Source organism: Heterodontus francisci, chromosome 10 (assembly GCF_036365525.1).
Source record: "Heterodontus francisci isolate sHetFra1 chromosome 10, sHetFra1.hap1, whole genome shotgun sequence".
NCBI lineage: Eukaryota > Metazoa > Chordata > Chondrichthyes > Heterodontiformes > Heterodontidae > Heterodontus > Heterodontus francisci.
Window position 1 is genome coordinate 98,307,148 of NC_090380.1, and position 17,441 is coordinate 98,324,588.

The 17,441-nt window shown below is 40.6% G+C and overlaps 1 protein-coding gene across 6 annotated transcripts in view; it reads right to left on the minus strand.

The window, feature by feature from the left end:
- The window catches only part of itsn1 (intersectin 1 (SH3 domain protein)), a 237,636-nt gene that overhangs the window by 145,721 nt on the left and 74,474 nt on the right, over positions 1-17,441 (minus strand). For all 6 annotated transcript variants that reach the window (XM_068041138.1, XM_068041136.1, XM_068041137.1 and 3 more), the window contains 5 exons: positions 13,816-13,879; positions 8,348-8,505; positions 7,975-8,154; positions 4,733-4,838; positions 2,200-2,306 (listed from right to left, as the gene is read on the minus strand). In XM_068041138.1, the coding sequence (XP_067897239.1) occupies positions 2,200-2,306; positions 4,733-4,838; positions 7,975-8,154; positions 8,348-8,505; positions 13,816-13,879 (615 nt within the window). The remainder of the gene's footprint in view (positions 1-2,199; positions 2,307-4,732; positions 4,839-7,974; positions 8,155-8,347; positions 8,506-13,815; positions 13,880-17,441) is intronic.

Below are 17,441 nucleotides of genomic sequence, written 5' to 3' on the forward strand. Positions count from 1 at the left end.
GCCTCGACACCACTCCCACAAGTGACTTCTTGCCTTTATCATTTCTCATCTCTACCCAACCACTTCTACATCCTGGTTTCCTGAACTTAATCATCCTTCTCTAATGTGATAATACAATTATTAACAGAGCCACCCCTCCACCTTTTTCTAGCTTCCTGTCCTTCCTAAACATCATGTACCCTTCAATATTCAGGTCCCAATCTTTGTAATCCTGCAGCCATGTCTCTTTAAAAGTGGAAGTGGAGCTGCATTCAGAAAGTTTAATATGCATTGTAATAAATGGAGATCAAAAACTTAACTTGAGGCTGTCAAACCTATCCTGCTGTAAAATTTTATGCTACATCAGAACATTGAAAAAAGATTTACATTTATATAGTGCCTTTCACGTCCACCGGACGTCTTAAAGCGCTTTACAGCCAATTAAGTACTTTTTTTTTTTGAAGTGTAGTCACTGTTGTACTGTAGGAAACATGGCAGCCAATTTGCACACAGCAAACTCCCACGAACAGTAATGTGATCATGTTTTGTTGATGATGCTGATTGAGGGATAAATATTGGCCATGACACTGGGGATACCTCCGCTGCTCTTCGAAATGAGATCTTTAACATCCACCCTAGCAAGCAGTTGAGGCCTTGGTTTAATGTCTCTTCTGAAAGATGGCACCTGAGTGCAGCGCTGCCTGCCTCAGTACTGCACTGGAGTGCCAGCCTTAATTTTTGTGCTCAAAAGAATTTAAAGAATAAAATCCTTACCAAGTGCTTTTGAAGAAAAAAAAAGTGATTAGGGTAGCAGAGATTAAATTCTCCAAAACTCACCATTTCCCTCTTCTCTGCCCCCTCCCATCATACACCATGCTGTTCCAGGTCGACGAGATAACCGTCTACACCGACTGCGTCTCGGTGCCAGGAAGGTGCAGCTCTTAAAAGCACACCCTTTAAATTGACCATTTAATTGACAATGTACCCTTTTCATTCTCTGTGGGAGTTTGAGGCACCAATTCATCCCCTTTTCTTTAAAAAAGTAATTTCAAGGCTAAAGTTGACGAATTATGGGCATAAAGCTATCGTCTTTAAATATATTTGTAGAACTACATGGTTTCTTTTAAAACCAAAGCTCATTAAGTAGAAGTGTCCATTTTAAAATTAACTATTTGTCCCATAGACGAAATGTATAATTTGAAGGTCAAAGACTTGGCCAAAGCAGTTTTGTCAATCATTTTGATCTGAATTCCTATGCATTTCTACAAGCTAAAACAAGAATAAGAACTCATATCAACTATCAGCATTGTTTTCTAGAGTTGCCCAAAGATCTTACCCTTCTATGCAATGGCTGCAATAAAGCTGTGAAGTCTTACAAATTAACATGGCTAGAGGGATGCAACTCCTGGTCTGGATGGATTGCATTTGTGCATTGTTAAAAACTAGGGAAGAGACAGCAGAGCCACCATTACACATATATGAAAATTCAAAAGAAAAAGGAATCACAGACAATTCGTCCTAAAAACAGTCAAATTATGATTAAGGAATTTGGTAACGTGCAAATTGATTTGCATCAGGTATCCAATGAGATTCCAGAAACCAAACAAAATAAAGACGCACACAAAGAATTGTGGATGCAGGAGTGGGAATGTGAATATGGGAAAGGTAGCATAGTGATTATGTTACTGGACCAGCAAACCACAGACTTGCTCTAATGATCCAGAAACAAGAGTTCAAATCCCTCCAAGTCAGCTGGGAATTAATATTCAGTTAATTAAATAAATCTGAAAAAAAAAGCTAGTACCAGTTTTAGTGATCATGTTTTACCAGATTATTGCAAAAACTCATCTGGTTCACTAACGTCCTTTACAGAAGAAAATCTGTAGTACTTACCCAGTTTGGCCTTCGTGTAACTCCAGACCCACAGCAATGTGGTTAACTCTTAACTGCCCTCTAAAAGACAGCAGCTCATCACCACCTGCTCAAGGGCAACTAGGCATGGGCAATAAATGCTGCCCTTACCAGCAACACCCACATCCCACGAATGAATAAAAGAAATGAGCAAGTCTCAATAAACACTGCTTTAATCTTCTATTTCTTGAGATTGAAAATATTCTGCAAAGTATCAGTGGTATGCAGAGGAAAACAGCCACGTTAGTTTTTTTTCACTCTTTAGAGAATGTATTCAAAATGGAATGACCCATTAGCTAAACCTCTTACCTGTTAAATGTCCACTCATCATTTTATCATGACTGTTGAAGAGTTGCCTGTATTTCAACCTCGATGACTGAGGAACAGCCCATTCTACAGCAGCCATGGGTGGCACACTAAAAAATACCACAATAAAACAGGCAATCATTCATTAAACAGAACTACTGTGAATTCCATTTCAAAGCATTTTTTTTTTTTTATTAAGAACATACTTTAATCAAACCACTGAAGAACATATATTCAATATATTTTATCTTTTGTGTAAAACGTCTTACCGAAATGTATGCTCATGAAAGCATTAAACGGCACAGCTTAAATGTAGAAAATAAAACTTGGTCAAAATTCATACTATTTTTCCGTTGCACTGCAGATGCAACGCTGCATGTTGTCCACACTATACACTTTTGGCAAGTGATCTTGTGTGTTATCTGGGCACTTTAAGAAATGTAATGTCCTAAAAGTTAGTTCTGCTATCTAATCTTGCCCTACCAGAAAGAGACACAGAAATACTCAGTAGCAAAGTCAGAGAACTATACCCTTCCTGAGCGATTTCATTTTAGGTGGACAGCCACAGAAAAATGCTCTTGTATACTGTACTACAGAGCAACAGATACAGGCCCAGCTATTCAATCCATCACACAGCAAGTTTATAATCTCAAGTCATACCATTACTGTAACACAACAATTGGAGGCCAGGGGCTTATCTGCTCCTATGGTGGGATCAGAGAGGAATAAAAATAGAGGAGATCTGGAAATAGTCCATTCGCGGCTGCAATCAAACATCCAAAACAAAACAACCAAGGAGGAAGCTAGAAATTTATTGCTAATGGATGAATGCTTAATTCCTTCATTTAAAATTTGTGTCCATGTTAACTGAAGCCCAGCTCTTATAAAATAAATGTAATGCATATGAACAGACATTCATCTACCAACAGTAATTTCTAACCAATTATCTTGAAGTTTAGAGTTGAATTTAAATTCGATCTTTTTTTTTTTTTTTAAAAGAAATAAGATCAAGTATTCAATCCAGCCAGCAGAGGTACTTATTTTAAAAAGGTATACAGGTTTTTCAATACACATTACAACTAATTTGTAAGTCAGCTTTCTGTTCTGCAACTTGAAGCATTATTTTTCTGTGAGATAAATAGTATCAAAGGAGAAGTAAGGCAACAATTATTTTTCTTCATTCCTCAAGGCTTTGATTTCCTGTGGAGTACAGTGTAAGAAGCACAAGGTGCCCTCCAATGCCACACCTCTGCAGCCAATTTGGAAGCTTGATGTTGAAAGTCAATAAGTTACATGATTTGTGGCAGATGTATCGAAGGAGAAAAATCACATGAGCCCATGCCTGTCCACAGCCAAGCATCTCTCTCACATTTCCAACAAGTATCCTTAGATAGCATGCTGGATTAGGAACCTTGGGGATTTGCTACTCCCTAACTCACTGATGCCAATTCCAATTCTGGCACTCCCACCATCAACAATGGTGACTCACCCAGATTTTTTATTTTCTTTGTTGGCACACAACAACTCCACTGACTGCCTCCATTTGGTGGTCTGGCAATTTTGTGATGACCAAATCCTGGTCATTACAGTTATTTAGCAGCTTTAAACCTTTATGGTACTTCATCTCTGAACTAAATTTAAAACCTAAGCTATTCCAGAGATAACAATGAACAAGTCAACATTGTTCAGGTTGCTTGTACTAGTTGCATTTGGACAATAAAAGAATTGCACAAATTTATGTAAGTACTCTCCATTAAGTATGATCAATTCTTTGGATGCCTACTTTATCATGAATTTTCACGTACTGAAACCATACACTGTGTTAGCTGTATGAGATCCTGGCCTTTATTCACCTTAGAATTCAGTTCTTCCTGGTCTAAGGATTAACATAAGCACAGATGTGTGCAATACATTAGACATACAACAATAAGGTTTCAATCATTATCCCTCAGCACACATTTTTTAAATGCTCTTGAAGACAGTATCATTCTTCTTTCTTCATGTTTTGCTTGAAACAATGCAATGTGATATTCTTGTACTGCAATGTCATACCACAACTCGTCAAAAGTGTAGTGCAGTATTTCTGCACAAAATATGATCAGTGTACACAGAGCCGTTATCAGGAGCAGAGTCGTGCGTTTGTGTATGTTGACTAACCAGATGCAAATCCAAAAAGCATTAACATTGTAAAACAGCTTCCCATATTCTATGAAACTAGATTACATAGGTATTGCTAACAAATTCGGAATTTAAATTGCATCTAAGTTTGCAAATTGTGGTGGTGAAAGCATTAAGTTTGGTTAAGGAAAGGTTTATATAGATCACCAAAATTAATTCTGCTTTTATTTTTTAAACAAATTGGAGAGGCTGATGATTAGCATTTTGTTCTCTGGTCTTTAAACTTGATCTCCATCTCGAAAGTGATATTATTTGACCTATACTGCTGTGGTTTTTCAGGTAAACAAAGCAATTTTTACTTTTTTTTTTAGTGACACTAAAGCAAATTACATCAGTATAAATGAAACTAATGACTCACTTTATATTTCCTATGTCAAATGACTGCGCCTTTTGCAGTTTTGTCCCATTTGCTTGATTGACTGATGCAGATCGACTGAAGGAAGAACTCTTTGGCAATGTGGATCCTATGGGATTCAAAACAAACTTCTAAGTTCTCATTCTTGTTTTCTCATTCCTCAATGCCCTCATCCAACCTACCCCGGTTATCTTTTCCCAACTTGCATCCCAACGTTCTCATACAACTTATCTCTCTATTCCTTCCTCTTCCTTCCCCTCCCATTCCTCTCTACTACTGGTAAGTGCACATTAACCCACTGCACATCTAGTCCTCTGGAATTTCTTTCCAAGTTCCCTGCAACCTTACCACCTCCCTCTCGGCTTTCAGAAACCTCAGTTTTTTTTTTTAAACTGTACCTTTGGTTCTCCACCCTAACGCTCACCATTTATCCATCACCTTCCTTATCATCCATTGCTGTACCCTAAAGGCCTGCTCAAGTCAGGGAAAAAAAACCCGACCCGAACTTGACAACCACATCGGACCCGTGCCCGACCCGACCCCCACCACCGGAATGCTCACTTTACCTACCTTGCGATTCCAAATCTGTAGGAAGCTGCAGTACGAGCGCGATGGCGTCATAGAGACGCTCACTCGCTCACTGTGCAGACTCCGTTTCCCTCCTTGACGTCCTGGATTCCCAGCTCAGGTAGGTTTTTTACTTTTAACACTTACCAACAGAGCAAAATGCAATACTTACTTTGTGTGTCCAACCTGAGCCCGAAAGCCAGACCCGGAAGAGCAACCCGACCTGAACCCAACACAATCAATAGTGGGTCTATCCCCAATTAGTATGAATAACTCCTTGCTAACAAAGTGCAACAAGAAAATGGAAGAGACCGAAAGAATTAAAAATGAGAATACACAAGAATTGAAATCTGAGCAATGAGTATTGTCAGATGAGTTACTTGTGGTGTTGGAGGTGTGGGGAGCACGGAGTGGAGTGCTTCAGACTTGACAGATTCTGATATATATTAACTTGGATGCAGGAGCTGAAAGCAAACTGGTCAAAATTGAAGAGAGAAAACTCAGAAGAGCAATTAAATTTGAGAAAGCAACTCAGGAACTTTAAACAAGTTGCACAATATATTTCAAAGGGCAGATTTTAAGCATTGCAATATGAACAAAGAAAATGGGCACAATACAAGGAAACAAGCTCCAGAGGACAGAAAGCGCAGTGGGTTAATGTGCGCCTACCAGTGGTAGACAGGGGGGAGGGGATTAAGAGGAAGGACTATTGGGGAGATGAGAAGTTGCAAGCATTCCATGAATGGCATTGAAATAGCTGAAGCTGAAAGTTGTGAATGATTTAGATTCAGTATTAAACATGTCTAATCTCTGAAAATTGAGAATCAATAGAGCAGATACAATGAATAAATAACCAAAACAGTACAAAATAAGTTGATGTAATTCATGCTCAAAATGTATGGTTGCGTCAGACAAGTGTAGTAAGCGTCATGCTCACTTCTGGTCATTGCGATACAAGGGAAACATTCAAGTCCTGGAGGTAGTTCATACAAGAGGCATCAAACTGATCCCCAAGAGCACGAGAGGAATAAGATTGTAGGAAAAGATGGGAGAAACTGAAGTGTCCTTTTAGAGGTAAGGACAGTAAGAAGCAGAATACAAGAGGCAGATCAGGAACACTACTAAACCAGACAAGGAGACACAGATCAAATTAGTAAATGACAAATTTAAGACTGATGTCAGGATCTTCATAACACAAAAGAGTGATCACCATGTGGGGATAAGTGTGTGTCAGATCATGAAGACAAAGACCCTGGATTACTTAAACAATTAGATGCCATGGTGGGTGGAGAACTATAGGGTCTTTTAGATGGATAAGCTAAGATGGCCAAATTACCTATCTATTTTGTGTATGATCATGCAACCAGCACTACGATTAAGCACTTTATTAACAGAAAATAGCATGAAATTCTGGAGCACAAGAAACCATCATTCAGCCAATCATGTCTGTGCAGGCTCTTTGAAGGAGTTATCAAGTTAGTCCCATTCTTCTATTCTTTCCCCATAGCACTGCAAATTTTTCCTTTTTATTTATTGAACTAATTCCCTTCTGAAACTTGCTGTTGCATCTGCTTCCACCACTTTTCAGGTAGTGCATTCCAGATCATAACAATAAGCTGCGTAAAAAAAAATTTCTCCTGAACTTTGTGCCAATTATTTTAAATCTGTATCCCTTGGTTATCAACCTTTTTGCCAGCAGCAGTTTGCCGTCATTTACTCTAGCGAAACATTTCAAATTTGAACATGTCTATTGAATCTCTCCTTAACATTCTCTGCTCCAAGGAGAAGAGGTCCCTTATTCTGCACTCTCTCCAAGGCCTTGACATCCTTCCTGAAGTGTGGTGTCCGGAATTGAACACAATATTCTAGCTGAGGCCTAACCAGTAATTTATAGGTGTTACTCTTCCTCACTTTTGTACCCTATGCCTGTTTATAAAGACCAAGGATCATGATTTTTTTTAAATACAAGAAAAACAGCCTCATCAACCTTCAGAGTTGTGTGTATATGAACTGTGGGTCTCTGCATCCCCTTTAAAATTGCATCATTTAATTTATATTAGCTCTCCTAATCTTTCCTTGGAAAGACAAATATCTTAGTATCTAGGGTACCATTTTACATTATGGTAATCTAACGATTGCCCAAGATGCAAGCAAAAAAAAAAAAACTGCCAGTATCAAGGAATTGAATTTATGAGGGAAATTAAGTTTCTCCACTTGGCAAACAAGGAGACTGTGAGGTTATCTAACAGTTGTTTGATATTAAGGGAATTGTCCAAGTTGATGCAAGCACCTTGTTGAATCATGTGAAGAGGTGCAAAAATAAGGACAAGTTAAAGTTAAAAAATGAAAACGGCAAGTCAGACAGGACTTTTTCCACTCAAAAGGGCAATACAGCTGTGCAATAACTTATCAAGGAAGTCCATTGAAGCGGACAGTATAAACAGCTTCAAGAGACAATTGGATGCATTTCTGGAGAGAAAAGGGATTGAGGGACAGAATGAGAAGGTAGTCGGAGCTGATCCATGAAAAAGGATCAGGCTTGTTTCACCCAATAGCTTTTTCCCCCTGTTTTAGAAAGCTCTTGCTGTCTAATGTTCCAACATATAAAACTACAGTCAATAGTAACGTAGTCTCTTGCACTTCAATAATCGGTACATTGTTCACAGAACTACACTCACCTGTATGAGTAAAGGCAGGTAGAGGCTGTACCATAGAAGCTGCCCCATTGGCTAGTGCAGGAACTCCTGATGTAGGAACAGAAGACACCAATGGTGGCGACATTCCCACCAGTGGCATAGGTGCCATTGACAAAGGTGCTACAGCTCCCATGGAGGACATAGCTGGAACATTACCAATACCTTTATTAGGGCAGGGGGGGGGAAGAGGTGAAAAGATTAAAATATCGTTACTCTAATATATGTTATAATGGCTTAAAAAATCATTGCGTTTTCAAAAATGAAGCCAGGTATTTGCAGAAAGTTGATAGCTAACTTTAAATAAATCAGTATAAATGAAAACTAAAAATTATTTGCAAAACAATGTGACACTAACCAAATCCTGCTGTTGAAATGGCTACTGGTATTTGTTTCATGATGGGAGGCAGTGCAGAGGGAAGCTGATGACCCTGCAGTTTCAGTTTGATCAGTTTCATGGCTATAGAAAACTCCACCTGATCCATCTTGCCATCATTATTCAAGTCAGCCAGAGCCCTTCAAAAAGAAACAAAAAATTTAAAAATGGGCATGTCTTACAGCCTCTGCTAGCAATATTAATAAAAACAAAATGCTGAAAAAACTCAGCAGGTCTGGCAGCATCTGTGGAGGGAGAAACAGAGTTAATGGCACAGACCTGGAACATTAGCTTTCCCTCTCCAGATGCTTCCAGAACTGCTGAGCATTTTCTATTTTGGATCGGCAGTATTTTGCTTTTATACTGGCAATCTTATTGCTCATTTATATTGTACTTCACAATACTTCTTATGGTGCTCTCTCAGTTAGAACATTTTCATAAGCTCTCAAAAGATCCTGAATACATCTTTGTCTAGATAATTCATGCAAGAGCTGGAAAATAATGACAGAGCACCTTATGTTACTCATGTTCATCAATCAGTGTACCATAGACTTAAGGTCTATGAAGCATCTATGACCCATCATACATTTACTTCTCACAGCTATGTGCTGGACCATTAATATAGCAATCATGGACAAAAAAACTCCATTCTCAAGAATGGGATTAATTTTATATCGATGAAGTGTCAGTAAATAATTTGGAACCACTTAAAAATGTTCTGTAACCAAGAAAATCCATACGTTAGATCCTCAACCTGTGCTACTAGGCGAACTCACCCAGGGTGACAATAAAACTACCAGAAATGCTATCTGATGCCCAGAGTGAGGAAGAGGAAAACCAAACAAGGTTTCAGCTCCTGATTGTTATCCAGTAACTGCTCTGGAGGCGAACCAATCTGGATATTAGGCAGTCGTATGGCTCTCAACTTCCCAACTTGTCTGGCGCTCACTGTTGAGTATATTAACAGGTGAGGAAGGGGTCTCGGGCTCCCCTCTTGGCCCTTTCCTGGTTTGGCCCCAACAGGGTTTAACTTTTAAAACAGTGCTTTTAACTTAACACCTCAGTGAGTCCTTGTTCACTGCTCTCTAATTGTAATTGCAAAATGAACAAACCAGACGGGTTTCTTCGGTTTCAACAAGAAAAATGCAAGTTTATTAGCCTCAACACTAACTCGGTGAAAATTACTAAAATACGCAATGCAACCAAGCCAGCATGCATACGAGATAAACACACAAACAAATAGATACAGAGGGGGAGAAATAATTAAATGGGGGGGGGGGGGGGGGTTTGGAGTAGTAAATGGAATTCAGTTAGTTTTGCTGTAAAGTCCTTGGTTGGAATTGCAGTCTTGTACTTCTCACGGGGGCCCAATGTACACTTTCAAACTTGCTTCTCTGGTACCAGAAGGCTGAAGAGGTCCTCTGTCTTGAGGCTTAAGCTGCTTCTGTGGATCTCTTGGATTTTGCTTGAGATAGAGACAGGGAGAGAGAGCTTCCTTCTCTTTGGTCTTCAAATTGCGGCTGTTACCTTTCAGTGAGGCACAATTCAAACAGTTCCCAGTCTGGCCAGCAGGTAAGTCATATGACCAACTCTTTGTTTGAAACAGCATCATCTGCGAGAGTTGTTGATTTTCAAAGTTCTCTAGTCACACTCGGTGGGGTGTGGAGCTCTGGCTCTTAGACAAAGAAAATTGATTATGACTGCCCAGACCAGTCTTGTTAATTGAATCAGTGAGCATTCCCATTGTCTCTCTATTCAATGGTCTCTCAGAATGCAATTTTACCATCATGTTTCAGCTGTTCAGCTTAGTTTGTTTTATGTGCAACGTCCAGTAAAAAAATGTCCAAGTAGTGTTCCATATGACAAAATTAATGTTTCCATTTGGCAGGTGTGGTTTCTGTCACAACTGTATACTTGAATGAAAAACCTGGATATCCTTAAGGTACCAGATGGTGCTTAACGCCCAAACTCCAACAAGTATTCAATAACATTGATAGATGAGCTGTGGATGCTCAGCTATTGAGTATATTCAAAACAGAGGTCAATAGATTTTTGGAGCGTTTCCTGACAACACAGAACATGCACAGAGCCATTGCAGACGTCAATGCGCCCGAACATTTGTCAGCTCGCCAGTATGAATTTACGCATGAGCACACCGAGGCCACCACACAATGACGCCAGACGTAACGATGTTCAAACATTGCCTCATCCCTCAATGGCTTCAATCGGTACCTCCATTACCCCTCAACAGTGCAACGCTTCGGCCGCTTGCTACCCACCCACCTCGCTGCTCACTCCTGGCCTCGCCACTTACCCATCCCCCCACCCCACCCCGAGCCGCTCGCTCCCAACCTTGCCACTTCCCACCGTCGGCCACTTGATCCCTGCCATGCTGCCCAGAGAAGTGGTGGAGAACGAGCTGCCAAGGGTGGAGCTAGTGGCCAAGGGGTGACAGGGTGACTCAGGGAGCTAGCCGCTGAGATGTGGGGAAGCGGCGAGGCCAGGAGTGAGCAGCCGATGGGGGCATGGGGGACGCTGAGATGTGGGGAAGCAGGGAGCGAGCTGCCGAGGTGGGGTGCGAGCTGCGAAGAGAAGCGGCGATAGCAGGAGGGAGCAGGATACTGTTGTGGGTGGGATGGAGGCAGCGATAGCAGCCATTGAGAGGATTTGGGTTTAATTCATTTGAGACAAATTGAGCAGTGCCACCGTTCTTACTGGCAGTTGCCAGAGATGTTACATAGTGACATTTCAGTCGAGGCTGCATTTGGGCATGCTCCCACACTGCACCACCTAGTGGTTGCGTTGTCAACAAACGCAGTCATAGATTTTTGGGTACTAAGGGAATTAAGGGATACGGGGATAGTGCGACGTGGTGGTGTTGAGGTAGATCAGTTCTGATCCTGTTGAATGGCAGAGCAGGCTTGAAGGGCCAAAGGACCTATCCCAGCTCCTATTTTTCAATTTATGAATGGAGAGGAGAAATATTGCCAAAAAAAACTAGCAAAAGGAAAAAATAAATGTTCTCAAATCTATTCCAATTACATTCAGCAACCTGTCAAAATTGTACATGGTGCCGTGCAATGTGAATTTAATGATTCCCACCTGCCCTATAGGACAGTGGGATTTCAGTTCATTTAGTTTGACACCCATTCATTGGAGAAACTAATGAAAAGTTAGCAGAGATTCATACAGTAGGATAATTCCTAATGCAAAACACACAATCCAGAAATTGCACTACTCTTTTTCAGTGAATTGATTTTTGCATTGGCTGATTAAAAACAGCCTACAGATCAAATTAACAGCTACGTCTTTTACTGTGCAAAACTGGCATGATTAATCATGCTAAGGCTTGATGGGAACTCATCACTACCTTGGACAGACATCATCTGGCATCCTCGCCCCTCCCCCCCAAAGCTAGGTCTATTTTTAAGTCACACACTTAACTACAATGACCATCTCGTAACGTAGCTCAAAAGATTATAGGTAGAAATAAGCTCCTAAATAAAACTGCAAGCTCAACTTTCAGAGCTAGCGCACAAACATTACACTGTTCAGCACTGGATCTCTTCTGAAGAGTCAAGAACCTTGTTCTCCTGTGTGGTTAAACTCTTTGCACAACATATACTAACTGGGAAAGTGGGACCACCAAACAATCCTATCAGGGAGTACAGCAGTATAGCTCAAAATCCCACCACTGCAGTTGGAGAATTTAAATTCAATTAATTAAAATTTTAAAATCTGGAATAAAAAGCTTGATTTAGTAATGATGACCATATAACCAAGAGATTATCACAAAAGTGCACCTGATCCATGAAGGTTTTAGGGAAGGAAAACTGCCATCCTTACCCACTCTGTATGAGACTCCAGACCTATAGGAATCTGGTTGACTCTTAACTGCCCTCCGAAATGGCTCATCAAGCCACTCAGTTGCAACAAACTACTATGACAAACTATACGAATAAACCAGATGGACTACCCAGGGTTAACATAGGCACGATATCTTGACACTATAAAGGCACACCCAGCCCAGTCGACCACGTGAAAGCCTCCTCGCTAACATCTGGGGACTGGTGCCAAAATTGGGAAAGCTGTTCAACAGCCTGAGATAGTCATATGCTGGGAATCATACCTTTTAGCCAACGATCCAGACCCCATTACCATCCCATCAGCAGGACAGACCCACTAAAGGAGCTGGCAGTGGTATACAGAGGGATTGCTCCTGCGAATCCCCTGGGATGATGAGGTGTGTGGCAAATGACCGTATCTGAGGACTCAAGAATAGCCCTTTGTGTAACTGCTTGTGGAGTTGAGAATTTCATAAATCTAGTGAATGGCTGTTCACTTTATATGACCTACCAGAAGGATTTTGCAGACTCCACAATGCTGTCCTAGAGGCAACAAAATGGCTAAAGCGTGTCTGATGCCAACCTAAGCCCCTTGATATGTTCAATTTATAATTCAGCTCCCTACTTTATAGTTTGTACTTCTAATTTTTTCCATACTTTATGGTATCACTTGTGCATTCACAAGTTTATCACCTCCCATCGCTATGGCTTTCTGCCTGTATTTTTCTTCAGTCTCCACTTCTTTTGGGCCTCCTTATCTCGAGAGACAATGGATATGCGCCTGGAGGTGGTCAGTGGTTTGTGAAGCAGCGCCTGGAGTGGCTATAAAGGCCAATTCTGGAGTGACAGGCTCTTCCACAGGTGCTGCAGAGAAATTTGTTTGTTGGGGCTGTTGCACAGTTGGCTCTCCCCTTGCGCCTCTGTCTTTTTTCCTGCCAACTACTAAGTCTCTTCGACTCGCCACAATTTAGCCCTGTCTTTATGGCTGCCCGCCAGCTCTGGCGAATGCTGGCAACTGACTCCCACGACTTGTGATCAATGTCACACGATTTCAGTCTCCACTAACAAATAGAAATAGCAGCCACTTTTCTGAGGAAGTAACTCTAGCACATTGCCTATTCGTGAACTTCATACCATGTTTCTCAGGTGATGCTCTTGTGCCAAGCTGATAGCAGCACTATTCTGTCCATATCTTCAATAATTGACTACATTAGGCAGCCAAATCAACTACACAGCCTAAGCAGCAAGTCACATGCAAATTAAAGATCAACATATAATATGAGACAAGTAGAACAGGCAGCAGAGTCTTGTTCCTCTAACTGCCTACGAACCGTCACATTTAACACCTACTCAGTGCTTGAATGTTGATCTTGTACAGGAATATGGCTTACATGGCATTAATTCCTAAGGGTTGTATAATAGCTTACTAGCTAAATTCCAAATATACAATTGCGGATATTTTCAAATATCAGATTTCTCTATCATTGATTCAGTACTTCCCTGCAAAATGCACATTTCATGAAAAATACTTACTTTAAATAGTCCTGTCTTTTGAGTAGATTTTTTTAGCGAATAAAAAATTATACACACATACTTTGAACTTACCATATTTGTGCAAGTACAGGTGGAGGTAATCCAGACTGAAGGAAGAAATTTCGGGCCTGATCACCTGAATTAAAAAAGATGACATTCAAAAGTAGACACAGAATTTTGACAATATATTCTATATATACAAATAAAATGCAAGATGGACAATTATAAATATAAATTCCTCACAATAGGTTAGAAATGTACTAAGTATCTTCATAGCAAGACCTTAACTGTATATCATACATAAGTTTTAGTTTAGTTTAGAGATACAGCACTGAAACAGGCCCTTCGGCCCACCGAGTCTGTGCCGACCATCAACCACCCATTTATACTAATCCTACACTAATCCCATATTCCTACCACATCCCCACCTGTCCCTATATTTCCCTACCACCTACCTATACTATAACTTCACATTGCATCTAACTAATGGTCTTATCAACTGGAAACGCCATCAAAAATTGCTTACATTGGTGTGCAATCTTCCAAAAACCATAATCAATATGTTGAAGATTGAGTTGAAGCAAAGTGAGTGGAGGCTAACGTGGAGCATGAACAGCAGCAGAGACCTGGATAGTTGCACGATGAACTTGGAAGAATCTGAAAGTGTGTCCATGTTACCAGGCTTCCTTTACTGAGCACTCCAAGGAGACTCATAAGGAAAAAGCAGTTTCAATGCAAACTGCAGCTGGCATCTCTCATCCACCCACCTCCCCACTACAACACAGACAGGTGAGAAAGGAAGTCAGGTTGTTGCTTAGTAGAGGGATGGCAGAGAACAAGACCTGGTGTTCACAAAGAACAATCAAGACCTGAGTTTGTGTTATTAAAGCATGAAGTAGTCGTCACAGAAGATTAGGTCACGATAGAAGGGAAGGCCAAGGAAACCAATGGAAGATTCATTCCTGTACCCACTTACCCAAAAACATATCAAGAGCTATATTATGAGATGACTGTAAAGAAACACAGGTTAGCCCAGATCTTGCTGCCAAAGTAATGGCAGAGTTAAATATGCACACTGTTATTAATGTGTAAATTGTCCAGCAACTTGTTGCGAGAAAAGATAGCCTTTGAATTGCAAATTGCCACAAGTTGCTGAGCAACTTGCACTGTTCCACAATTGGTCTAAAAAAAGGCAGCTTGCCCTCAACTATCCCATACTTTTCACAAAATTGCTGTACTTGCACACAGGGATAGGCGGCAACATGTTGCACCATGGACACATTACAAAATTATTAACTCAGCCACGGACATGGGGACAATTGATCTGTATATAAAGTGTAGAGCCAACCTAATGCCATCAAAACAGTCTGTAGCTAAACATAGAAAATAGGAGCAGGAGTAGGCTATTCGGTCCTTCGGGCCTGCTCCGCCATTCAAAAAAGATCATGGCTGAGCATACAATCATCAATGGTAGGGCAGCACAAATGTATTTGCTAGCTAGCAAGCAAACAGTAGGCAATGCCAATGCAAATTACTTTTATTGACAACAGAGCTAGATACACCATGTGCTAATGTTGTGTTAGCATATAGCCAGCCAGCTAAAACATTACACAATACAAACCAGGACTGAGAAGTGACTGTTATTCAACCAGAAAAACTTCAAATAATTTGCTACACTGGAAAAAGCGAATAGCTAGCTGTCCTAGTTAGCTAGCAAGCTAATAATAATAAATTCAATGCACTTTAGTGTTTTCAATTCCAAAAATACTTCACCGCCACTGTTCTATCAAAGTCCTTTGTGCTCGCTGTTGCAGTTGCAATACATAGACAAGTATCAACCTGACAGTTCTCAAGGCAATTCCTCGTGGATGTTTTGATTGTGTTCAAGTGGTTGAACCCTCGTCCGCAGCAACATTTAAAAAAAGTTCTTTCATGGGATGTGGGCGCCACTGGCAAGACCAGCATCTGTTATCCATCCTTAATTGCCCTTGAACGGAGTGGCTTGCTAAGCCATTTCAGAGGGCAGTTAAGAGTCAACCACATTGCTGTGGATCTGGAGTCACAGGTAGGCCAGACTAGGCAAGGACAGCAGATTTCCTTCTCTAAAAGGACATTAGCGAACCAGATAGGTTTTTACGACAATCTATGATAGCTACATGGCACCATTACAGAGACTAGCTTTCAATTCCAGATTTTAAAAAAATAATTAGTTTATTGAATTTCTCCAGGACATTAGCCTGGGCCTCTGGATTACTAAGCCAGTGACATTACCACTACGCCACCATCTCCCCTACATGTGTCAGCACTCTGTCAGTAAAAGTGATAGTCTTGCCAGTTCATTGTATTCAACCTCACTTGATTTAAACTAAAAAGATACCAAAATTTGGTAACATCACTGCCACAGTGTTTTGAGTTGAAAAGTGTGTCGACAGTCTCAAGTTCGCAGTGCAATGTTTATTAAATTTCAACTTTGCTGGTGTCAATGTGCTTTGTAAATTTTGCAGCAAGTTTTTGAATTTCTTGGACTGCTGGCTGTTAGCAGGGGTCCAAGTAAAACATGCATTTCACCAGCTCTTCTTCAGGAAACCTGGCCTTGAATGTCTGTTCAAGTTCCTTTGCATGTTCAGTAAATGTTGCTTTTACCTGGACAATCTCCGTATCTGTCAAGTAGTGCTGCTCTTTACACTCCCTCAGCATCTGTGACCTTGGCACTGGGAATAGACAGGTAGCTTAGAAATGAGATTCCAGCACAGAATCTTCATCTGAAGGCTGTTTAAACGGCTTCAAAATGACCATGAAGTACTTTTCCAGAAAGCAGTATGCGCGGCACAGATCAGCACTCTCTTGCTGCAGTGCCAAATTCACTGAGAGAAATGGCAAAACCCAGTTCAAAAAAAAGCAGATACAGGATGAATGAGATTGTCGCAGGTCATGAATATTGTGGCAATTAATGTTTTTGTAGGCTGGAGTATTCCTCTTCATTCAGCTCACAAATCTATCAATTCTTTTTTTCTCGCAGATCCACTGAAATGTTTAAGTGTTGCTTTGATCATATCTTCCACAAAGTCAGCTAAGACTGATTCAGCTTCTTTAGCCATTAAAACTTGGCAATGGATCACTTAGTGTTGGACAAATAGATCTCCGTAATGATCTTTCAATCGCCTTGAAACACTAACGTTGGGCTAGTATTACAGATGCCCTGTCCCCGATGTAAATCCCACAATTTTCTCTACAGAGCGTTTGTTTCGGTCATTTTCCAAACAACCAATGAATGCTGCACGCAGATATTCTGCATTACAAGGCACAGCTGTTTCAATTAAGCTCTTTCAAAAATGAAATATTCTCTTTCCAAGTTGGGTTGGATGACATTTTTTGAATTTGATGCCATGTTTTTTCATAGATAAAAGAAAATGGGAAAAACGTGAACATAGAATTCACAGCTGCCTCCCGATTCCCTCCCTGGTCATTGAGAACACTTAATGCACATTAGACTTTATAAATGTGTTCTAGTCCAAAAACTGAATGAAATATGAATGCGTAGATTGATGCCCTTCGCAGAGTCTAACAGCAGAACCTGTGCAATATTGCTGCAGTCTTTGTGAAACAGCTCATTTACTCAACTTCCCGTCCTCCCTCTTCCCATTATGTTAAACCAGTATAATGGGGAGTTTCTAGTTTGTTTCAGAAAGTGTTTCACA